At 44.9% G+C, this 25239-nt stretch overlaps 1 protein-coding gene across 1 annotated transcript in view; it reads left to right on the top strand.

Moving 5' to 3' along the window:
* TGM3 (transglutaminase 3) overlaps window positions 1-25239 on the top strand; it is a 41946-nt gene that overhangs the window by 15976 nt on the left and 731 nt on the right. The window contains exons 6-12 of the mRNA XM_043884737.1: window positions 1566-1743; window positions 1851-1986; window positions 12824-12927; window positions 14723-14965; window positions 18565-18873; window positions 21157-21314; window positions 24818-24951. Of these exons, the coding sequence (XP_043740672.1) occupies window positions 1566-1743; window positions 1851-1986; window positions 12824-12927; window positions 14723-14965; window positions 18565-18873; window positions 21157-21314; window positions 24818-24951 (1262 nt within the window). The remainder of the gene's footprint in view (window positions 1-1565; window positions 1744-1850; window positions 1987-12823; window positions 12928-14722; window positions 14966-18564; window positions 18874-21156; window positions 21315-24817; window positions 24952-25239) is intronic.

Here is a 25239-nt window from a genome sequence, read left to right as displayed (position 1 = left end):
ATCCTGCAATTCCAGCCTGGCCATCCGCACACAGAGGGGCCGTGAAGGCTGGGTCAGCTGGTCATGGGCAAGGATCCTTCTATTTCCAGACTGCTGGTTCTCACAGGCCTTGCCTTGTGACCCCCACAGAGAGAGGAAGCAGTTCTCATTGTGAGGTTGGGGTAAACGTTAATCAGTTTCATAAACTCTGAAGACCTGGCTGCCGGAAGACAGCTGAGGGCGTACTTGCTTCTTCCATTCCCTTTGTAGGAAGGTGAGCTTGAATGAATCAGCTTGTCAGCAATCACCCAGCTGACAAGCAGCCAGATTGGGCTCGTGATTCAGTTTTCTCCTTCTTCTTTCTCTTTTAACTTTTTTTTTTTTAATTTGGCTGCATTGGGTCTTAGTTGTGGCACACAATTGTGGATCTTTCGTTGCAGTGAACAGATTCTCTAGTTGTGGTGCCTGGGCCCAGTGCAACTCACAGGCTTAGTTGGTCTGTGACACATGGGATCTTAGTTCCCTGACCAAGGATCAAACCCATATCTCCTGCATTGCAAGGCAGATTATAACCACTGGGCAACCAGGGAAGTCCCTCTTTTAACTCTTTATTATAGAAAAGTTCAGACGTTCACAAAATTAGAAGAAAAAGTAAAATGAACTCTTATGTGCCTGTCACCAGCTTCATCAATTACCCACTCAAGGCCAGTCTTGTTTCATCTGTGTCCCCTTCTCCATGGATTATGTGATAAATTCCAGATATTGCATCATTTTGTCCCTAAATATTTCAATATGAGTTTCTAAAAGACTCAGACTAAGAGACTCAGATCTCTTGATTCCTAGTCTAGTGCTCTTCCCACGTGACTTATCAAGAATCAAGGGCTTCCCAGGTGGCACAGTGGTAAAGAATCTGCTTGCCAATGCAAAAGAAGAAGGAGATATGGGTTTGATCCCTGGGTCAGGAAGATACCCTGGAGAAGGGAATGACAACCCACTCCAGTCTTCCTGCCTGGAAAATCCCATGGACAGAGGAGCTTGGCATGGAATTATAAAGAGTCATATGTGACTGAGCATGCACAAAAACACCCATATACAGGAATCATGAGTTAAGCTGAGTGAATGAGTGAATGGATGGATGAAAAGTGAAAGTCCATCTTTATTCTTTCCAAGAATAAGTTAGTGGCTAAAGTTTTAAAGTGATCTTTTTAGAAGACCAGGTCACCAAAAGAGAGCTTCAAACTATGGATTTCCAAGTCAGGCAGCAGCAGCCCACGAGTTCTGGCCAGGAATTGACTGTGGGCTGATTTTCTACCCCTGCTTCATCACTGACAAGCCATGGAGGTTTGATTTTCTCTGTGAGCTGGGAATGACATGTGAATTAGGGGCAAACATGGCCTGTTAAGGAAAGCACTTTCAAATTCATAAACTTCTTGATACCCATTCTCACAATTATCGTCCAAATCACCCGAAAGGACACAGAGACTTGAGGGAGTCTCCCTGGCTTCCTTCTTTAACTCCTTACCTTGCCCCCTGGACTCTGCCTGTCACTCTGTGTGCTGATTCCCTTGGGGTTTATTCCCGCCCAGGTCAATAGCAATGATGACAATGGCGTGCTTGCTGGGAACTGGAGTGGTAGCTACACTGGTGGCCGGGATCCTAGGAACTGGAATGGCAGCGTGGAGATCCTCAAGGAGTGGCAAAGATCTGGCTTCAGGCCTGTTCGATACGGCCAGTGCTGGGTCTTTGCTGGAACCCTCAACACAGGTATTCTGGATGAGGTGTGCCTTTGCTGGATGGATGGGCAGCAGTGGGGTGCCCCCAGGTACTATCTCCACTGCACCTCGCGTCCTCAGACTGCCCTTGACTTGCAGTGTTGCGATGTTTGGGAATTCCCTCCCGAGTGATCACCAACTTCAACTCAGCTCATGACACAGACCGAAACCTCAGCGTGGATGTCTACTACGACCCCTTGGGACGGCCCATAGACAAAGGCAGTGATAGTGTGTGGTGAGTACTGATCCTTTCTGAGCACCAAATCCAAGTAGCTCCTCCCTAGCTCTCCCCAGCTCCTGGGACCAGCTCCAAACAGGAGTCAGGAGGCAAGTACCATGTCAACACATGGTTTAGAATAGAAATACCATCATATCTTGGCCTTTTGGCTAAGACCAAGTGTAGAATGGAAATGCCGAAGCTAGCAAGACCCAAAACTCTTCTCAGAGTTCTGCAAATGTTGATGGTCCACTTTATCTTGCCACCGGATGAAGGCTCTGATACCAGTGAAAAATATGATTCCTGGGCTCTGTGAAACTGCCCTGAATTTATAGGGGCCCCTAGACCCTATGATATTTTAGAAGAGAAACATTGAAACTATTGATTTTCTTGTAAGAAGAATAAATTTATGTCATTTCGGGCAACCCATATGACTTAACAGGCTTTCTTAAAGAAAAGCAACATATTTTCTCTATGTAAGAAATTTCCTTGTATCTTGATTGATAGAATAAAATGTTAGCTTATTCTGGATTTCAACTGAAAATAAGAAGCTTTATATGTAACTGGAAATATATATTTCTAAACTATAAATATGACATGTGCATATGTGTGTGTAATATATAATACATGCCAACTGAAAGTAGGTTATCTAAAACTTACAGGAATATATCTATAACTTTGTATAGCTGCTTATATACATAAAATAGATATTGTTGCAGCTATTTAAGGTTATACCATATGACAAGTTATTACCAGATGGCAACTGAAAATAATTATGTCTATATGTGTGTATACACATAGATGCCTATGTATATAAAGTACTACATGCATATGTCAATAATCCATTGTTTGAATCCATTTCAAAAGATAGACATATAATAATCATTCACATGCATATACATGGCTAGATAACTTAATAACAGATGTCATCTTTTTTCCAGATGTTCAACTTTGAGATAGTCTGTATAAAAAATTCTTTATTGCTTATTATTCCCAGAATAAGTAGATGCAACTTTACTGAAATGTACTTAGGGTAACTAATAGAATAATGTGAAAGGATATTAAAATTAACAAAAAGAGATATTAAAACAAATATACAACAGCCCACACCAATAATGGCACTGAATACTGTAAGCATCCTCTCCCCTCTGAAGGGAGGGAAGCATGGATGCATCCAAGGTCACATGGATGCTAGGGTTTAATGGGGGAGAGAAAGTTTATTTCAGATGTTCTTCCTTAATCTACACACACATAATGTTCTCTCTAGTGATGCTGCTACTTACAGTGAGGTTTTGTTTTCCAGCTTCTCATAAGTGAATGTCTTTTCTTCTCCCTGTTTCTTCCTTTTGTTATTGTGTTCAAAATCCCATTGCAACCTTTTCTGATCCTTGGGACAATGCCAATCCTGGCTTTGTCTTCCTTTAGAAAAACAGATGCTTGTTGCAACAAGATGACTGATTTGGGGGAAAGGGTGGTCCCCTTTGGCATAACCCTTCTGTGATTAACCTGCACACTAGGAACTGCAGAGGGGTCAGAAAGCATAAGGCTCAGTCCTTCTGCTGAGAGTATTTCTGGTGCTGTTAGGGGACAAGAAGTGGGGAGGTCATTAGAGGCTATTTAGTGATGCAGTGTCCCAGCTGTGTGATTCAGACATTTAGTACTGTGGGAGCTCAGGGAGGGAGCCATCAAGGAAGACCTCCCGGGAACAGGAAGTTGGGGCCTTTAAGCTGAATTTGGAATTAGACCTGAGATCTCTTGGTTACTGGTTCATGTTACACATTAGCTTCATAATTCATTCTAAATATAACCACCTTGGGGCAAATCTGGACCCATGAAGACATTCTCTACTGTCATTTCTGTTGGTTTTGTTGCAGAAAGTCAGGCCCTAAAAGTCTGATTTTTCCTGGGGGTCCCTCATCAGAACCCTCCTCAGAAAGCAATGGGTGATGAGCATCCCTCCTCCTCCCCCTTCCCTGCCAACTGTGGATGGGGAACCAGCCCTGGATGGTGTGTACACAGGGATTCCTGAGCCCCAGTTCCAGTCCCACTACCATCTAGCTCTAGAACTTGTATAAGCCACTCCATCTTTCTGGCCCCCAGTTTCCCCATCAGTGAAAAGTAACTGTTGGCTTAGAACTAGATGTTCGCTTAAGCCTCTTTAACTTTTTGATTCTGTGAACCTTCAGCTCACCCTACTTTTTGATTTACAGTTACACCTCCCAAGAGTCCCTTCAACATGGTTCCTGCCAGGGGTTGGAGGGAACTAGCTCACAAGTCATTTTCTGCCTGGAGTGAAATTACTAACCTATTTTTTTTCCTTGCCTATCATTAAAAGGACAGTTTGAGTTTGGACAGAAATTCTTCGATCTGAATCTGTATGTTGCAAATGTTAAAAGCTTTTAGAACCTTGTTCAGATTTGTCTAAAGTAATAGAATGTAAGGATCAAGTGAGGTTATGCACCTGAAAGTGCTTGATAATAATAACAGCAGCAACTAATAATTTGCTGAGCAATTGTGCTCCAGGTCCCTTTCTGAATGCCTGCATGTACTCTTTAGAAACAATGAAGTAGGCACTATTGCATCACCCCATTTTACAGCTGAGGAACCTGAGACATAGAGTCATTCATTCAAGGGCAGATAACTTGGAAACAGTGGAGCTTGGATTTGAACCCAGGCTACTTTGTAAACTATGAAGCCCCAGAGAGATGCCAAAGAGTGTTATCACTATTCCTGACTGATGTTTGAGAAATCTGACCGCATCACTTGAGATTTTCCAGAATAGGGGTTAGGGCAGTGGCTGGACACCAACCAGCTGAAGAATCTGGGTTCTTTGGTTCACACTTAGGTGGCAAATGAAAATTTTCTATGACACTAGATGCTATCTCAGGGTTCAGTGGGGAGAAACGATTTTCCCAAAGTAAAACTGAAATAGTGTCCAAGCTAGAGGTAGACACAGGTGTCTATCAATAGGACTATTCCAAGTCAAAGAGCATTAAGATCTCTGAGGGATCTTAGAAAGGGACCTACTTATCTCATATTTGAGAAACCAGAGGCCCAGGGAGAGGCACTGGTAAACACCTGGAGACATTTGGGTGTTCTAAATAAGTGTCTAACTTTATGTAAGTTCCTTAACTTTCTGTACCTCAGTTTCCTGTCTGTAAAATGAAGGGATAGGTCAGGGGACCTTGGCAATTTCTTCTAGAGCTCTCTTTGAATCACATTACAGCATCCAGTGGGGTCTGTTTTCTTCTAAGTCATTCTGCTCATGCCAGTGGTTTGACTTAAAAGGCACAAGGCTCTGGAGTTTTCACTTCTTTGGAGTTAGGATGCTCTGAGGAAAGCTTCTTTACTATGGCTCCCCTCTGTGCCACTGTAAAGGAGGTCTCTGAAGCCTGCAAACAAATGTTTTAGAAAAGTTTGGCCAAAGTTATCTTTATCTTGACATTTCTGGCTTGTTTTCTTGGTTCATTTGATGTGAACCCCCAGTTTCTCAAGTCACAGACTTGACTCTATTTGTAGCCTTTACAGAGCTCCGAGGTGAGAGGCAAATGGAGATTGCCCATTCCTGTGGTCAGGGTAGTGGAGTCAGTCAGTACTGGAGAAGAACTGTCATAACCCACACCCCTACATGAGCCTTAACTCCTAAGGCATCTATCTCTGTGGCCACCAGCCTCCACTACTAGTTAGCCAGTCCCCAAAGTACCTGGAGCAGCTTGCTTAGACCCACAGCAAGGAAACCAAGGCAAGAGTGGCAGGGTTCCAGAACAATTCAATTCAAAGAGCATGATGCATGAACTGCATGTCAGACCTTGCACTAGACACTGGGCACCAAGCGAAGTGAGATACAAGAACCTCACTAGAGGAGTAGGAAGCTGGTGATTGTGGAACAGAAGTTAAATAACTGAATAATGCAAGATTCAGAGATAGCATAGAGGTAGGGTTGGCACTCTGAGTATGTTCAGTTCAGTTCAGTTCAGTCGCTCCGTCGTGTCTGACTCTGCAGCACGCCAGGCTGCAGCACAGCCTCCCTGTCCATCACCAACCCCCGGAGTTTGCCCAAACTCATATCCATTGAGTCGGTGGTGCCATCCAACCATCTCATCGTCTGTTGTCCCCTTCTCCTCCTGACTAGACGGACCTTTGTTGGCAAAGTAATGTCTCTTCTTTTTAATACGTTGTCTAGGTTGGTCATAACTTTCCTTCCAAGGAGTAAGCATCTTTTAATTTCATGACTGCAGTCACCATCTGTAGTGATTTTGGAACCCAAAAAAAAACAAAGTCAGACACTGTTTCCACTGTTTTCCCCCCTATTTGCCATGAGGTTATGGGATCAGATGCCATGATCCTAGTTTTCTGAATGTTGAGCTTTAAGCCAACTTTTTCACTCTCCTCTCACTTTCATCAAGAGGCTCTTTAGTTCTTCTTCACTTTCTGCCATAAGGGTGCTGTTATCTGCATATCTGAGGTTATTGATATTTCTCCCAGCAATCTTGATTCCAGCTTGTGCCTTCTCCAGCCCAGCTAGATGTACATCTCATGATGTACTCTGCATATAAATTAAATAAGCAGGATGACAATATACAGCCTTAACGTACTCCTTCTCCTATTTGAAACCAGTTTGTTGTTCCATGTCCAGTTCTAACTGTTCCTTCCTGACCTGCATACAGATTTCTCAGGAGGCAGGTCAGGTGGTCTGCTATTCCCATCTCTTTCAGAATTTTCCACAGTTTGTGGTGATCCACACAGTGAAAGGCTTTGGCATAGTCAATAAAGCAGAAATAGATGTTTTTCTGGAACTCTCTTGCTTTTTCAATGATCCAGCAAATGTTAGCAATTTGATCTCTGGTTCCTCTGCCTTTTCTAAAACCAGCTCGAACATCTGGAAGTTCACGGTTCACGTATTTCTGAAGCTTGGCTTGGAGAATTTTGAGCATTACTTTACTAGCATGTGAGATGAGTGCAATTGTGCCGTAGTTTGAACATTCTTTGGCATTGCCTTTCTTTGGGACTGGAATGAAAACTGACCTTTTCCAGTCCTGTAGCCACTGCTGCGTTTTCCAAATTTGCTGGCATATTGAGTGCAGCACTTTCACAGCATCATCTTTTAGGATTTGAAAGAGCTCAACTGGAATTCCATCACCTCCACTAGCTTTGTTCATAGTGATGCTTCCTAAGGCCAACTTGACCTCACATTCCAGGATGTCTGGCTCTAGGTGAGTGATCACATCATCGTGATTATCTGGGTCATGAAGATCTTTTTTTGTACAGTTCTTCTGTGTATTCTTGCCACCTCTTCTTAATATCTTCTGCTTTTGTTAGGTTCATACCATTTCTGTCCTTTATTGAGCCCATGTTTGCATGAAATGTTCCCTTGGTATCTCTAATTTTCTTGAGTATGTTAGTACAAGATTTTTTGAAGGAGTTAGTATCTGAACTGCATTTAGAAAGACAAATAAGCTTTTACAAGCATAAGGGGTGGGAATCTGGGTCACTTCTAGAGAAGGTCCCCTGACCCCATGAATTCAAAGGTCAGCATAACTCAATTTGCTGTCTCTAGGGACAGTGGTTTAGAAACTTCAAAGGTCGAATTAGAATTGATTTGAATGGAGGAGCAAGGAGGGGCAGAGATCAGTTTCTTGTAAAATAAATACTTCAGTCTGTGCTTTTCTACGCTCTTACTGGGGAAACCCTCAAGATAGGAGCAGAGCCCAAGGTTGGAAGGTGGGACAGAGTGTGGCACACAACCAGAAACAAACCAGCACATCCTTGATGATGCACTTGAAAGGCACATACATCCAAGTAAGTGTGAGCAAAGTGATGGCTTTCAAACAAGGGAGGAACCAGGATGTGCTTGTTATCTACTTTGTCTTAAATTCTTGCCTTGCAAATAAATATTCAAACATAGCTACTAACCTGTATATCTTTACCAACTCACCCTTCTCCTATGGTTCTCTGTCAGAAACAAAATGAATCTGAAATTTGGTGTCCTTACTGTTTTGTCTTCCTCTCTTGCCCTCTCACCCTTCTAAGATCATCTTCCCACACTCCTGCTTTCTCCTGGGTAAAATATAACTGATTTTAAGGACCCAAAAAAGATTTTGTGGGTCTGCCTGGAGATAATTTCTGTGATGACTTTTTTCCCCTACAACTGTAGGAAATCTCACAAAACATATAAAGAAGTAAAAATCATCTATAATCCTATTGTTCACATACTTTAAATGTTTGATAGTTTTCTATCCAATCTTTTATGAGTTGCTGTTTTTATAGAATTGGGATCATGCATTTTATAAGTTTTGTGCATTGGGCACAAGACAGAGCATGTAATAGACACATCCTGCTTTTCCCCATACTTGGAAACCAACCACTTCATAGTTTTAAATCATGTGTTTTTGACTAAACAGGGTATTATGAACATTTTCCCAATGTCATTAATCTTCAAAAATAAGATTTTAAATGTATTATATTCCATTGAATGTTAAGCCATTATCTCTTTCCCCACTATAATAGTAAACTATTTTCTATTCCCTGTGTTACCTATCTATTCCCATTTTTTTCCTACTTTAAATAACAATGTAACAAGCATTGTTATATGGAAATCTTGAGCACATCAGTGATTAGTCCCATGAGAAAGATTCCTAGAAATGGTATATCCTAGGTTAGAGAATGAACATTTGAAATGCTTATGACACCTATTGCTATTGCCTTCCAGAAATTTTGTAATGAGTTATGTTTCATTACCATAGTGAGTAAGGGATTGCTTTCTTTCCACTCCTATCATTGGTTGATTTTTTTTTCATTATCTGTTTGTTCACTTCTCATGGCCTTATCCCTTCTGTCTTGTTTTGGAACTGACTTTTTAGCTCTTCCCCTTTCCCCTGAAGAATCTAGCAGGGTCATAGTGCACCTGATAAGTACTTAGGAAGTTCTTCTAACTCCTGACAACTGTATAGTGTAGAACTCTGGATCTGGTCCCCATGGAAAGGCTTGCAAGTTTCATTTTACAAAATGTAAAATGAAAACACTTTTTCCTGATTATAAAATAATAAAAAATAAATTAATGAGAGTCATAGTAATATAGCTACCCAAAGAAAAACACTAATAATATTATGAGTTAGAGCCTTCCAGACATTCATGCTGTTTATACTCACACACATTAGATGTATGTGTGTTGAGTAATAATTACCCAAATGGGACCAGATTAAATGGTCTCTTTTAGAACATTTAATATCTTCCTTTATCAATAAATTAAAATTGAGAGAGACAATATCGTTTGGTAGTTAAAAGCATGGACATTGCAGCACTTCTGCCTGGGTTAAAATCCAATGCTGCCTATTTACTGACTTTGAGAGTTTGAACAAGTCACTTCACTTCTCTATGCCTCAGTTTCCAGAATTGTTGAAAGAGGATAACACTTATTCCTATCTTCCCTTATAAGAACACTGTGAAGATTAAGACATAACACAGACAGTATTATTCTGTGTTGACACTTAACTGTGTTAGCTATTAGTGTTTATATAATATACATATTTTAAAATATTCATTTATTTTGTAATTAGAGCTTCCCAGGTGGTGCTAGTGGTAAAGAACTGCCTGCCAATGCAGAAGACTTCAGAGATGTGGGTTCAATCCCTGGGTTGGAAAAATCCCCTGGAGGAGGGCATAGCAACACACTCCAGTATTCTTGCCTGGAAAATCCCATGGACAGAAGAGCCTGGCAGGCTAAACTCCATGGGGTCACACAGAGTCGGACACGACTGAAACAACTTAACACACATATTTTGTAATTACAAAATTGTAGAAGTAATAAGTAATTTTCATTATAGAAAATGAAAACATTGCAGAAATAAATAATGTACAACTTAGTTCATATGCACCAAAATCTGTCCATATGCACAATACTTACACCAAACCATTACTTAAACTGTGATTATCTAAGATAATGGAATTATAAGGGACTCCCACTACTTTTTTTATGATGACTTTTTTCACAATTGTAAGAAATCTCAAGAATATATATTTTCTAAATCAAAATAGGTTCATCATATCAGTATATATTTTTATAAGCTTATGCATACACATACACACTCTTGTAATTTTTCTTACTTGGTGATATAATTTAGACATCTTTCTATGTAAATGCTAGATTGATTTTGCTCATTCTTTTGGACAGCTGCATGATATTCTGTTGGATGGTTGTGTCACAATATGTCTAACCATCTCCTTATTGGTAAACTTTTCCTCCATTATTTTTGCTATTACAAACAACACTTTAGTGAACATTTTCCCGTGTACATCTATGTGCATGAATGTGAGGGTTTTTATAGGAGAAATTTCTAGAAGTTGGATTACTGGTTCAGTGGGTATGTAGATTTTTAAAGGTTTTTCACACTGATTGCCAAATTGCCTTTCACAAATGTCATACACATTTAAACTCCCACCAGTAGTGTATGACAGTGCTTTTCCCACACAGCAATGGGCATCATCCTATGCTTTCATCTTTGTCAGTCTAATAGGGGTGATGATATCTCTTGGTCATTTTAATTTTTTATTGGAGGATAAATGCTCTACAATGTTATATTGTTTTCTGCCACACAACAACACAAATCAGCCTTAATTTTCTTTTAATTGTGGTGAAGTTAATACTATTTTCATATGTTCGGTGAACATTTTTATTGCTTATGAAAATTGCCTGCTCATTGTCCAACATTGGCATGCCTGACTTCTTTTGTGTCTTGTTGTTGTTTAGTTCCTAACTTTTTTGTAACACCAAGGACTGCAGCCAACCAGGTTAATCTCTTCATGGGATTTCCCAGGCAAGAATACTGGAGTGGGTAGCCATTTCCTTTTCCAGGGGATCTTCCTTACTCAGGGATCAAACCTGTATCTCCTGCATTGCAGATAGGAGAATCTGGCTTTATCACTGAGCCACCTGGGAACAGGTTCTTTTGTGACTTATTGATTTGTAAATACTTTATAATATTCATTATAGTAAGTCTCTGTCTAATATACATGTTGCATGTATTTTCCCTATTTTACTGATTTTTTTCAACCTTTTTTTCCTCTCTCTTCTTCAGACGGGATAATTTATACTGATCTGTCTTCAAGTTTACTCTTTCCTCTGTTATCTCTATTCTGCTAGTAAGCCATCCATTGAATTAATTTCAGATACTGGCCTTTTTTCCAGTTAAAATTTTCCATTTGGCTCTTTTTCTATATTTTCTATTTTTCTGCTAAGAGGTTCCCTCGTTTCATTTGTTGTGAGCATATTTTTCTTTATTCCATTGATCAAAATTATCAAAACTACTTTAAAGTCTTTACCCAATAATTCTAACATCCAGATTATCTAAGGGTTAATTTCTGTTGATTGTCTTTTGCCTTGAGGATAAGTGATATTTTTCTGGTTCTTTAGATGTTCATTAATTGGGGATTGTATCCTGGTCATTGGCTATGTCTTGATTCTGCATTTTGTCTTAGGAGCCTACCTGGGGTAGGCTCAAACTGCAAACTCTGTCTCACCTGTGTTGGGCAGGAGCCCAAGTTTCAGTTCATTTGTAAAATTTTTATCTGGACTGTTTGTGGTTTGCCTTGTATATGCCTAGCTCAGGGGTCACCCAGAAGCTTAGGCAGAGTTAATATACAAATCTGGGTTCCGCTTTCTGACTTTCCTGTCCAAGACTTCTCCCACACTCTCTAGTGATTCTGGTTAATCCAGGGTGTGTTTGTTTAACTCCTCAGGTCAGAAAGATGTGGACTGTCTGTTGGAATTTTTATTGCTCTGCATTGTACATCTACTGCAGCTGTCCTTAGGAACAAGGTCACCAAAGCACAACTTGCTCCATGCTAGTCTCTTCCTCAAAGTTTTGACACCCTTCCAAAATCCTCCTACTTTGCTTACTCTCAGATAGTTATCTTTTGTCAGTTTGTTGTTTTTGCACAAGAGACTATCTATTATGAGCTTATTCCTCCATGCTGGAAACAGAACTATAGTCTCTTTGTTTACTTGGTATATGAAAGCTTAATATTTTTACCTAGTCATATGTATCATTCTGAAGTTGGTTCTCTGCTTAAAACTATCTTTTCCACCTCATGAATATAAAAAAATTTTTTTTCAAGTTGAATAGAACTTGAATTTATGTCAGACTTACATTTTCTTCCAAGCTGGACCCAAAACTGCCAATGCTAATGTAGTTGTTGTGGGATTGGAGAGGAGGAGAATAGAGGGCAGAATAAAGAATGAAGAAAGCTTTGGATAACTATTTACAGCTGGTGAGGGAGGGGACCAATGACTGAGAACATGCAGATTGGAAGATGAGGGGCTCCACTGATGAAGAACATTTTAAGACTGGCATGTGCATATTCTTCTATCCAGACCTTAACCTCAGGGCTTTGTGGCTCTTAGCCAGACCTGTCACTGTTCTGTACCCCATTCATTTTCATCCCACATGAAATACAGTAGTGTACCCCAACAGGATGCACAAGAGAAAGCTGTGTGGGTTTGCTCGCTGGGTCTTGGCTCTAACCTAGATCCATTCTGCTCCTCAGAAAGGCAGTAGAACCTGGCGATTTTGGAGTTAGGCATAGCTGGGTCCACACTTTGACTTTGCATTGTTAGCTGCTTGACTTCTCTGAACCTCAGTTTCCCCTTTTATGAGATGAGCATAAAAGGAGTACCCATTTAACCTTGCTGTGAGAATTTAAGGAGACAGTGCTCGCCGAGGTCTAACACAATAACTGGCCCAGAGTAAACTCACTTGAGTACGAGGGCACTGCAGTGTCAGATCAGAGATGTGGGGCTTTGCCATTCCTGTACTGTGTGGCCTTGGCCAAGCTCCGCAGTGTATGGTTCTGTCTGCAGGAATTTCCACGTCTGGAATGAAGCCTGGTTTGTGCGGCCTGACCTGGGCCCTTCGTACAGTGGATGGCAGGTTCTGGACGCCACCCCGCAGGAGAGAAGCCAAGGTAACCAATCTTCTGTCAGCCGGCTGGTGCCCCTCTTCTCTGGGTTTGGCTCTAAGTCATGACCTCTCAGTCTTTACAATGGTGGAAAGCGGCACAGCAAGATCACCTAAATCTTCTCTGCCTTTGGAGGGCACAGAGAGGGATTAAAACAAAAATATTTTCAAAGTAGATTTTCCTCTTAATTGGCTTGGTTCAGGCTGCTATTTAAATGAATGACATCCCTGCTCCCACACAACTGCTGCAAAGGCCCTGGCCCATGCCTGGCAATAGGGAAGGGAACGGTCCCCTGCTAACAGTGATTCTCCCACACAGCCTCTAGTAGCCCATCCCTCCCAGCACAGAAACCTTCCGTTTCCCTTTGCCTTGGGACTTAGCCCAGATTCCCTGGCTCAGCTCCAGGCCACTATGCTCACAGCCCCCAGCACCCCTCTCACCTTCCGGGTGTCCCCTGCCAGGCTGAGCTCTCCTTCTCTCAGGCTGGCCCCTCCCTGACCCTGTGTCCCCACCTCTTGCCACTCTCCCATCAGATCTTGGGCATTGGGCTCTCCAGGAACCCTTCCTCTTCCTTCCCTTGACCTCCAGAGCATTTTTGCTCATTATCTTCATTTTCACTTGTTTCTTTCAAACTTAGAAAAATTATAAAAGTCATATATGCACATGGTTAAAAAAAATTCAAATCATTTCAAAAGGACTTACAATCAAAATGAAGTCTTACCCCCCTCCCTTGCTGCAACATCTCTACCAGAAGCAATGAGGTTCAGGGAACTTGGGTGTGAGGAGGGTAACTTCCAGGTATTTTCTAGGCCACTATTCAAACTTCCCACTGCAACTCATTAGTGGTTATAAAATCAAGTTAATGGGTTGTGACCATTGTTTTAAGAAATGAAATAGAATAGCATGGAAAGGAGTGAGGAGAGGAAAGAAAAAGAAACTATCAGAGTGTATTGGATATTAAGAATAAGAATTGTCCTCTGGAATTTTTGTTTCAGGACCATATATGTGCCATGATGTAAAATCTTATTTCTAGAGATCATGGTAAAAAAAAAAAAAAAAAAGCTGAAAGTCACTGTCACTGTTTCAGACTTATAGAAGTGTGTGTGTTTGTTTTATAAACACAAATGGAATAATATTCTTCTATTCTGCTGTAACTTGCTTTTTATCATCTGGGCATTTCACAAAAGAAACTGTATCTGTGTATCTATACCTGCATCTACATCTATGTCCTTCCATCCACCCATCCATCTATGAATCTATCTACCTATCTGTCCATCTCTCTATGTATCCATGCACCTACCTGCCTATCTCTCTGAGCTAGCTATGCTGAGTGCTCAAGAAGGGAGGTGATGGTCAGGGCTTGGGAGCCCAAAGAAGCAGGACATCTCTGTAGGCTGGGTTTGCAGAGAAGTCTTCCAAAACAGGAGGGTGAGATTTAGGAAGAATACTTGCAGAGTAGAAAAGAGGCAGCCCTGAGCACGAGACACTCAGACTTTCCTCTTTAGGAAACAGACTAAGGGCAGGGGGATAGCACAAATTATGCACCTACAGAATGCGGGAGTGGGCCGTCTTCTGTGGAGCTGAAGTCTGAGCAGAGTGCTATTGCACAAGATAACAGTAGCCCCAGAGGGTCTTGCTGAGTGCCCAAAGAGGAGAGCAGACAGTCAGCGATGAAGGAGTTTGGGGTAGAGGCAGGGGAGCTGGGCGGTGGGAAGGGCCCCCAGAGGAACAGGCCATGAGCGGGCTGTTGCAGAGGGGCCTGGCTTTGGCATGCATCCAACCTCTGCACCCTGGCCCCCAGGGGTGTTCCAGTGCGGCCCTGCTTCGGTGATCGCTATCCGAGAGGGTAACGTGGACTGGGACTTCGACATGCCCTTCATCTTTGCGGAGGTCAATGCCGACCGCATCACATGGATCTATGAGTCAAATGGTGCCTTGAAGAAGAATTCCTCAGACACTCACAGCGTTGGCAAATACATCAGTACCAAGGCGGTGGGCAGCAACTCTCGCATGGATGTCACCGAAAAGTACAAGTATCCAGAAGGTAGGAGGGGCTTGGATGGGCTGTGCCACCCAGGGCCTGATGGTGGGAAGACAGCCTTGAGGCAGGAGAAGGAAAACTTGCTCATGCTCCTCCTGCTTTCTCAGCCAGCTGTGCCTGAATGTTAGGACTGCTCCCTGGCATCTAATGCCCAGTTCCCCAGACTGTTTCCTGTGGGGACAAAACCATCATAGGCAGACGCGGTGCCAGCAGAAGTGCACTGAAGTGCTGAAGGACTCAGGCAGCTGTCAGTCTAGCTCATCTCCAGCTGTGTCCCTTTGCCAATTGCACCATTGGGATGACAGCCCCATGATTGAATATCACAGGGAGAAACATGGCCCCCACAGAAGACCCCCTAGGGGTCTCTGTCAGCCCACTCCCCTTGCCTCTAAGAAGCACAAGCAGGAAACATCCTCTGAAAAAAGAAATGGACGGTCCCCAGAGACATGGGGACTGCTTTGTCCACTTCAGTGGCCTCCCTGAAAGCCAGATGAGGTGGGGACACCTCCTACACCACGAGAACAATGCCTGAGTCCCTAAGATCGTCAGCATCCACTTGAGTACTGATCCCCTTAAAGTCACCTAGAAGCCTAGTTGGTAGGAGGCCACCTTTAACACAAATTACATGTGTTGCTGTTTCAGAAGTTGCTTTCAGTGTTAGCAAATTAATACCTCTGAGGAATCTCAATAGTGACAAAATTCTACATTTGAAGGTGATGTTCATTTTAGAAATAGGCCAAAGTGAATTAACGCTTGCTCTAGCAGGCCAGTCACTCCTTAATGGGATCGATGTGTCATTCTAAACGCTTTGAAATAGTTGCTTTAGCGGGTCCTCACTGCCGATTCTGAGGTGTCAAGAAAAGTGTTCACGAGAAGGTACCCATGTGCACCCTAAAGTAAACCCCACAACTCGGTGCCCTGGATGGCTGCTGCTGCTGGCTGCCATATACAAAAGAGGGAAGCTGAGCGGGGGGGTAGGCTCCAAGTCCAGGGGATGAGCTGCTGGGTGTGGGTCCTTTGCAGGCACCAGAGTAATGAGATTGGTGCTTTCCATTAGACCCCAGTGTACCTCTGCAGCCCATTCCTCCCACTGGGGTCACATGGCCTTTCTCTCAGTCAGCAAACATGTACTGAAACCTCCCCGAGTGCCCATTCATGCTCAGCTCCAGGAGGCCAGGAAGCACCCTGCAGATGGGCGCCTGCCCCTCCAGAGCTCACAGGCCGGGGGTCAGGCGTGAGTGTGACAAGCATTCTCAACAGTGTTCTGATGTAGAAACAAGGGTAGGGGCCAAGGAGCGGATAACCCCGGGCAAGAGGTGAACTCTGCCCTACCCCTTATAGCTGTGTAACCTCAAGCACAGTTCTTAGCATCTCTGATCCCTCACTTCCTCACCTGTAAAATGAGAAGAGCAAGGCCTCTCTTCAAGGGGATTTAAATGAGCTAGTATATAGACAGTATCAAGGGCAGTGCCTGGCCCATAGTGAGGACTTAATAAATAGTGATGGTTTTTATCAACTTGAACATCTGCAGCCTCATCGGAATGACCTCCCAAAGGGATTTTTGAAACACACTGCCTATACAGTTGTGTGATGCTGTGGGGCACCTTATCTGAGTGTCACACCTTAATTCCACTTCTTGGGGGCTCTGACTGTCCCAGCCAAACCTCCTGAGCAATGAGGAGGGACCACAGCCAGGTGGAGGAATCCCTGCTGGACCCCTGGCAATGGCCCAGCCCCTGGGTGACAGCAGGACTGATCACCCCACCTGTTGTTGCCCAGCCTCCCTTACCTAATGATGCTAGCTTGTGTCTGATGGCCGCAGGGAGGAAAAGCCCATAAAATGGGTTGCTAAGCATTTGCGCAACAGCAACACCAAAGGAAAAAACAGTAGCAGGAAGCTTAGTCTTGAGTAAGCCTGGCAGGTGACCTATATAGGTGTCTAGGCTCTGAGACTCATTGTGCAAACACAACTGCTTCGAGGTTCTGGGCACAGAGGCTCAGCTCCCTGCTCAGCCGTCAGACCTGGGTGTGGATTTACAGCTCGGCTAGAGAATGGGAAGGCACCGAAAGGAACCCAGCCCACCAGGAGCTATCAACTTGGGTAATTTGGCTGCCTGTCTTCTTTTCAGCAGGATGTGTGGGAGGAACTACTAGACTTCAGGTCTAGACTTCTGGGGACTAGCCCTCTTTCCACCCCTAATTCTCAGATTACCAACTACTTGGACCAGACACTCCCCTTTAGGACCTTAACTCTAACGTGATGTGCTTAGGTGTCTTTGGGGTCTCTGCCAGTTGTTACATGTAACTTATAGGAAAGATTTCACTAAATGATAAAGTGCTTCTAATAAGTCATCTTAAAATTTCACAGGTTTGTTGGGGAGGTTAGGGGCAGGAGCGTAAATGGTCATTCTTCTTTGTGTTTCTCTGTCCATGTTACTGGAAGGTCAATATCTTCTCCTTGTTAGTGGATCTATCTTCTGGTCAAGGTAAGGAGACTTATGTGCACTGTGTGGTCTACCCTGACTCCAAGAGGCTTGGAGTTGGTTATCAGCTCTTTGTGCCCCAAGAGCCGTGATTTTTCGGCCATAATCTTGGCCATTTTCTGGGGACTATTTATAGTATCACATTCAGCAGCACCCACAGCAAAGGCTGAACCCATCCTGCGGTTCAGCCTCTGTGTTTTTGAAACCTGAACTCTCTCAACAGTTAAACTAGTCGTAACCTGGAACCATACCAACTGTGGGAAGTTCTTGTCAACTGACATAGACAAAAGTTCCACTCTCCAATTCCCAAAGCATCATTAGAAATAAAGCAGAATAACATAATAAAGTGGTTTGGAATTTTTTTCAGTGAGGTAATTCTAAATCATAGTTTTTTCACTTATGAACTCATTCTAACTTTTTTAAGCTCAGACTTGTTATTTTTTTAAATTATCAGTTTGTTCTTTGGGCTTCCCTGGTGGCTCAGATGGTAAAGAATCTGCCTGCAATGCAGGAGACCTGGGTTCAATCTCTGGGTCAGGAAGATCCTCTGGAGAAAGGAATGGCTACCCACTCCAGTATTCTTGCCTGGAGAATTCCATAGACAGAGGAGCCTGGTGGGCTACAGTCCATGGTTGCAAAGAGTCAGACATAATGACTGAGCGACTAACACCCACTTTGTTCTTTAAGTCTCACAAAGGACTTTTTATTAAAAGAAAGAAAGGAGGGAAGGAGGAAGGAATGAAGGGAGGGAGAGATGGAGAGAGTGAAGGAAGGATGGGATCTAACCTAATTAACCTAAGCAAAATATCAAGCTAGGTATTTTATGCAACTTTCCCTACAGCTCGATGGAAATTTGAGCTGATTGGAAGAGTTGGGCTGTGAGTTAAGGAGAATGAAATGGAGACCTGGGGGAGGTCAGACACTTGCTTGGAGGTCAGACACATGTTAAGGAGGGTGAAATGGGGACCTGGAGGAGGTCAGACACTTGCTTGGGTTAGAATCATTGTGCAAGCCGCAGAACCACTGTTAGTTCCAGGCCACCTTTCCAGGCAGGGCACTGTTCTTTGTTCACATTGCCACCACATCTCTGAGATACTTCTCTGTTTTCCCACCACACAGGTTCCAGCCAGGAAAGACAAGTATTTGAAAAGGCTTTGGGGAAGCTTAAACCCAGAGCGTCATTTAGCGCAACATCTGCAAGCAGCCTGGCAAGAGAGGAACGGGAGCCTAGCATATCTGGGAAGTTCAAGATCGCTGGTGTACTGGCAGTGGGCAAAGAAGTCAACCTGATCCTAATGCTCAAAAACCTAACAAGTGATACCAAGACAGTGACGGTGAATATGACAGCCTGGACCATCGTCTATAATGGCACACTTGTACACGAGGTGTGGAAGGACTCTGTCACTAAATCCCTGAATCCTGAAGAAGGTAATGCAACCTGTAGGCTGCTGGGATGCCACATATTCATGGTAGCTGGTATTCTCTTGGGGTTGCAGCATTCCTATTGGAACCAAATCAACTGATTAAGGAAGGAAACAGCACCTGGTGAGCAGTACAAGTGGGGGTGGTGCCAACCAAAATACTTTCATGCCCTGGAGGAAAAAGGAGGAAGACATTGGCAGTTAATAGGCAAACCACAATATCCCTCACATACCATTTTGCCCAGTGTGCAGAGCGCTTCCTTATATGCTCTTATGTACTATCACATTTGACCTTCTACAAGGACAGATTTCAGCATTCCTTTTACAGAGCCAGAAACTGAGGCTTGGAGAGATTGTGATTCCCTTAAAAGATTAAGTGTCATGGCTAGTAGGTGGCAATGCCAGATCCTGGTCCTAGACTTCCTAACATGAAATCCAGTGCCACCACCCATTTTCTAGGTTTTACTGCTGCGACCCCTTCCCCTTTCCAGCTCCCACCCTACCTTAGCCCCATCCCACAATGAATCACTTTCCGGGACCCTAGAAGGGTTGCAATATACCATGAGGGCTTGAATTCCCACCAGTGTTTCCCCCACAGCTCCAGTGGGTGGGTGAAGGTTCTTGATTTCCAGCGACAGTGATGGGTTTTCTTGGAGGCCTGAGCCTCTGGGAGGAAGAGTGAGTTGGTTCTCCTGGGTAGCACAGATGGGAGGGGAACGAGGTGGAGCAGAGAGAGGCTCGGGCTGTGAAAGGATTAGAAGGCAGGTGTGCCCTGTAAAATCCTTCAAGCTGTTATGAAAAGCCTGGACTTAACAAAGCAGATTAATAAGGGTGGGGTGGCTATTTGCTTCACATAAGGAACTAATAAAAACTGATTACTTATACAGCCCATCTTGAAAAAATTTTGTCTACAGAGAAACTGAGAGGTATCACACCTGTCAGGAGGCAGCATCCCCTAGCAACCTGTCTTCTGGCAGAACTGAGCAGAAATCTTCCTTATAACAAAAGTACCCAGCTGGCTGTTATTTACCTTCAAAGCTCAAGGGAAGAGCTATTTTTGTAGGCCAAAAATAAGTTATGTGAGGGAAATGCTTTTTAAAAATCTGTACTTCTACAAGAGGCAATAGAGTTAAATGGGAAGGCAGGAGGAGGCAGGCAAAATGGTCTTGGAGTCCTGACATCATCACCTACTCTCTGGATGACTGTTAAGTCTCCCTCCTTTCCTGAGCCTCAGGGTTCACTGGCCAAGGGAGCTGGACCAGCAGATGCCAGGGGCTGTCGTCTCCGTATTTGGGGCAGGCTGGGTAAATCCCTCCAGTGCTAAAAGCTGAGACAGCTCCCTCATTTCAGCCTCACCTCAAGGAGTGTGTGACCTGTAGGTGCCGGGCACCCCCTGACCACCTAGCATGACTGCATGAGGGAGGGGGAGAGCACCCAGAGGCAGGCGAGGCCCCCGGTTGCTTGCCCAGTGAGTCAGAGAAGGGTCTTGAGGCTTGGGGAGGAGCCAGAGAAAAGGAGAAAAGCTGGGGAAGGCCTTTCCATCTGAGGGGAGCTTGTGACTCAGTGCATGGAGGTGGTAAGCACCTGTGTTGTCAAAAGGACAATGAGAAGTGTGGGAAGGAACAGTCTTTTGAGGAAGAGGTTGACACAGGACCATACTGAGGGGTCTGAACTTTATTCCTGAGGCAGTGAGGGACCACAGGAGATTTTTCAGGTGACACAGAAGAAGAGTGACATGATTTGGGGGAAAAGTGCTTCTAAAGCCCACCTGACTGGTGCGTGTGGGTGATTTGGAAGCAGGAGAGACCAGAAGTAGGGTGGTGGTTCAGATGCTGTTGCAATAGGATCCCAGGCTATACGGTCACCTGAGAGGACCGAGCTCCTATGTAGCCAGCCCCTGGCTTCCCTTGCTAGTTATTATCATGTTGTCATCATTACTGTTTTCCTTATTGGGCAATGAGTTAATACTCATATTCTTCCCTGCCCCTTAGATGGAAATTTGCCCTCTGATATTTACCAGGACAGGGAGGAAGCCTGAGGGAGGAAATCCTGAGGGAGGATTCCTCCTGGAATCCACCTAGCCAGCCAGCTTCTTGGTCTCAGGGCCCCCCCTCTGCAGCTGGTATGAAGCAGGTGGGTGTTCCCCCAGGGCCCGGCAGGGAGGACTCAGGCAAGCCTGGGCTCCAGGTGCTCCCGGCCAGCCCACACTGGCTCAGCTTGGTATCAGCTTTTAAGGTTTCAGAAGCCAACCCCACCCCCTCTCACCCTGCTCCCTGGTTTCTTCTTCCAGAAATAGAGCACCCTGTAAAGATCACATATGCTCAGTACGAGAAGTACCTGAAGGCGGACAACATGATCCGGACCACAGCCGTGTGCCAGGTCACCGACGAACCTGAGGTGGTGGTGGAGAGGGATGTCATCCTGGACAACCCCACCCTGACCCTCGAGGTAAAGGGATGCTGAAGGGGCACTGCTCTGTGCTAGCCCAGCCCTCCCAGACCACAGGGAAAGCCCTCTCTGCTGACAGGCCAAGCACAGGGTCCAGCTTGGCTCCAGCCTCTGCCAAAAGATCAGCCAAGAGTTCTGCTCAGAGCAATGTCCTTGGGAAATCCCAGTGGTCCAGTGGTTAGGACTCCACGCTGTCACTGCCAAGGGTGCAGGTTCAATCCCCAGTTAAGGAACTAAGATCCTGCCAGTGGCGCAGCACAGCATGTCCTTGCTCCCTCTCTGGAAGGATCCATGGGCATGTTGCCCTGCGGCTTCTTTGGTTGCAGCTCTAGACCCACTGGGGATGCCAGCTGAGGAGCAGCTGGAGGGCTCTTCAGCTCACTTGCTCTGAACATCTGCTGTGTCCTGGGCTGTGCCAGACTCAGGAATCACAAAAGATCTCAAGAGCTGTGTCCTGCTTTCAGGGAACCCACAGCCCAGCCCCCAGACACATTTGTAGAGCAAATCAGAAATGGGCATAACTCACATGCATCTCTTGACTCTAGACCCCAGAGTTACAGAATTGTAGACTCTTAGAAACCTGGTCTTAAGCTCTCATGCCCTTCCATTTCACACATGAGTAAACTGAGACCCAGAGAGAAAGGAATTGCCAAATACTGCCAGAGCAAGGGCTAGACCTCAGGCCCTTTCCAAGACATCTGGCCAATCCATACCCAGCAGCAGCATCTCCCCAGTAGTTGACAATGAGGATGCCTCATTTTTTTGGCTGCAGGCCCTGCTCCCAGGCTCCCTCTCAGGAACGCAGGCATACGGGCTCTCACAGGTCTGTGAGAGGCACTTGAGACCACTCTGTCCCTTCCTCAGCACTGGTGCTGGAAGTACGGGGCTGACTCCAAGCCTATCGCTACCCACACCAACCTCAGCCCAGGGTGGAGGCAGCCAGAGCCAGACAGCCCAAATCTAGGGATGACGGGCTGGCAGGCAAGGACAGGCAGATGAATGGATGAGGAAGATGGGGTCTTCCCTGGGGACCCCATAGAGAGCTTCATGGGTTAGACTCCTCACAAGTCTGCTGCACCATCTGCCCCAGAAGTCTAGACAGCAATTGCCTTTTTTGTTGTTGTTGTTCCATCACAATGTCACTAGAATCCCTAGCCCCAGATTTCTAGAGTAACTTGTGACTGCCTTCGTTCCACCTTCCCTAAGCTACACCCCAGCTTCAGGGATTCCTGATGTCAGACAGATGGCAGGGGGACCCAGGGCCTGCTCCTTGACACTAGCCCGAAATAGAGCTCTCTCATTGTCCTGGTTAGTCTGGACTGTGCTTCAGAATGGGGGCCAGAGTGATCTACCATCTCCAAGGTTAGGGAGAGGGAGCCACCCCCGTTCTAGGCCCATCACGGTGATTGTGAAACAGAAAGAGGCCCCTCCACCAGCAGGACCAGAACAGAGCATCTGGGCTCCAGGCTTGCCTTCTGTCCCACCCACCTAGTTTTCATCCACGATTGTAGAAGCCTCTCCGGTTTCCTAGGGTGTTTCCAAGAATCGTGCCCCATCCCTGTAGAATGACAGGGAGCAAGTGCCGTTTGCCATTTTTGAGGCTATGAAATGAAACATTCAGGGTGAAAGTTATCAGTGTTTGATAAAGTTAGTTTCTCCCCCATTATATTTCCTTATCCAGTATCCTCAAACTTGCTTATAGCTTTCTCTTTTTTTCAAAAATTTGCTCTACATCTTTTAGATGTCCATATCAAATCAGCTTCATCTTTCAAGAGAACGTTAACATCTTTTAAAAGGAAATCAGAATACACACAGCCTGGGAATTATTTAATCCTTTTTAAAAATATCTGCTCTTTCTTCTTTCAGACATCTTTGTATGAATTTGCTCTTAGCACAACTTCTCCTTTACTTTAGCCTTCAGAGAATCAAGATGATCTAATCTTGACTGAATGAATTAATGCAGAGCTGACTCAGAGCAGGGCACATGGGTGATCTGTATGAAAAGATAATAATTTGGGCAACACCCTATTGTCTTATTTATGATTGGGAGTAGGCATTGAGGACTTTAGAACCAGATCATACAATCTGAACTATATTTCAAAGGCTGAGGTCCTTCACATTGGCCCATGACCTACTGACAATATCAGACACAGGTTTCTGGGGTGGCTCCTATCCTCTTCTTTGGGTGTATTTATAGATTTAGGTCAATAGGACAGAGTGCTAAGCAGCCATAAAGAAAGGAAAATAAATATAGGAAAATCTCAAATTGAATATCAGTGTGAAAAAATATGGCAACATTTATATATATTCTTGGGTCCCAATGGCATAAAATTATGCTTCACCCTTCAGATCATGTCATACACCTAGTGAGTTCCATGGGAGAAATTGTGGTATAGACCATGGTCTCTAAAACATTTCAATTATGCACAAATTTATTGGCAGGCATTGCAAAGTCTAGCAAGAAGAGAAAACGGCTCTGGAACCAGAAATCTCTCAGTTATTGGGTCAATCTGAACTGCAGGTTTATTACTATAAACGGGTTGTAGGAAGAATTGGTGGCAAGAAAAAGGAAAGCCAGATGAACAAAAAGCAGCTGCCTCTGCTGCTGCTGCTAAGTCACTTCAGTCGTGTCCAACTCTAAGTGACCCCATAGACGGCAGCCCACCAGGCTCCCCCATCCCTGGGATTCTCCAGGCAAGAACACTGAAGTGGGTTGCCATTTCCTTCTCCAATGCATGAAAGTGAAAGTGAAAGTGAAGTCGCTCAGTCGTGTCTGACTCTTCGCAACCCCATGGACTGCAGCCCACCAGGCTCCTCCGTCCATGGGATTTTCCAGACAAGAGTACTGGAGTGGGGTGCCACTGCCTTCTCCACAGCTACCTCTAGGGATCCTCAAAAGAAAAATCTACCTGTCACCTAGTTTCAGTTTCTGTTTCCAAAACACTTTTCTCTGCATCCATGATCTCATTTGTTCCTTTCTAGTCCAAGGAAGGAGGAGGGGAGGGATGAGCCCTCTTTATCAGGGAGGGAGTCAAGGCCCAGGGAAGTGATGCATCTGCTCAGGCTTGGCTGCTTCTCAGCAGGAGTGCAAGCTTTCATCTTTGGGACCAAACAAATAGTCCAGGTTGCTTCTCTGACCAGCCCCTGATAAAGGGCCCTGTGCAGACCACATGTCTGGGAAGTGGGGGCTGCCCTTCCCGAGATGAAATGAGAAAAGGCCTCAGAACCCAGCTGGGAACTTAAGTGCTTTCAGCTGCTGCAACCTGACGCCTCTCCCTCCGGGCTTGGGTGTCCTGTCTGTAGCCTGGGGATGACAGCAATTTCTTAGGGACCCCCTGCCTGGATGGCACTGGCACTTAGGAGGACTAAACCAAATGGTCCTCCCTTCCTTTGTCCCCAGCGATATCTTTCCCATGACCAAGTCTCAGGCACCACCCCATCGGCTTTCAAGGGCAGATGAGACGAGCAGTCTGGCCTGACCCTGTCAAGCCCTCTCCCCGCAGGTGCTGGACGAGGCCCGGGTGCAAAAGCCCGTGAACGTGCAGATGCTCTTTTCCAACCCACTGGATGAGCCGGTGAAGGACTGCGTGCTGATGGTGGAGGGCAGCGGCCTGCTCCTGGGCAGCCTCAAGATCGAGTGAGTCCCACACTGAGGGTCTGGTAGGGGATGGTGGGAGGGGGTCAGAGGGACCTCCCCGGAGCCCCAGGCAGGGTAGACAGAACTCTGCTAGCCTCTGAACTTGGGAATCTGCCCATAGGGATGCACACTTGCATTTGGTTTAGGGGTTCACCAAACTTGATCTCAAAAGAAGTACAGGCCTTCAGTGCTTGGAGCTGGTCCTTCTATCTGGGAGCTCATGGGACCCCTACCTTCCCTTGCTGAGGGGGTCCCAGGGCTGAAAGGGCTCAATGACCCAGGGTGGCA

This window comes from Cervus elaphus, chromosome 23 (genome assembly GCF_910594005.1).
Source record: "Cervus elaphus chromosome 23, mCerEla1.1, whole genome shotgun sequence".
Lineage (NCBI taxonomy): Eukaryota > Metazoa > Chordata > Mammalia > Artiodactyla > Cervidae > Cervus > Cervus elaphus.
This window is presented reverse-complemented; position numbering and strand designations above follow the sequence as displayed.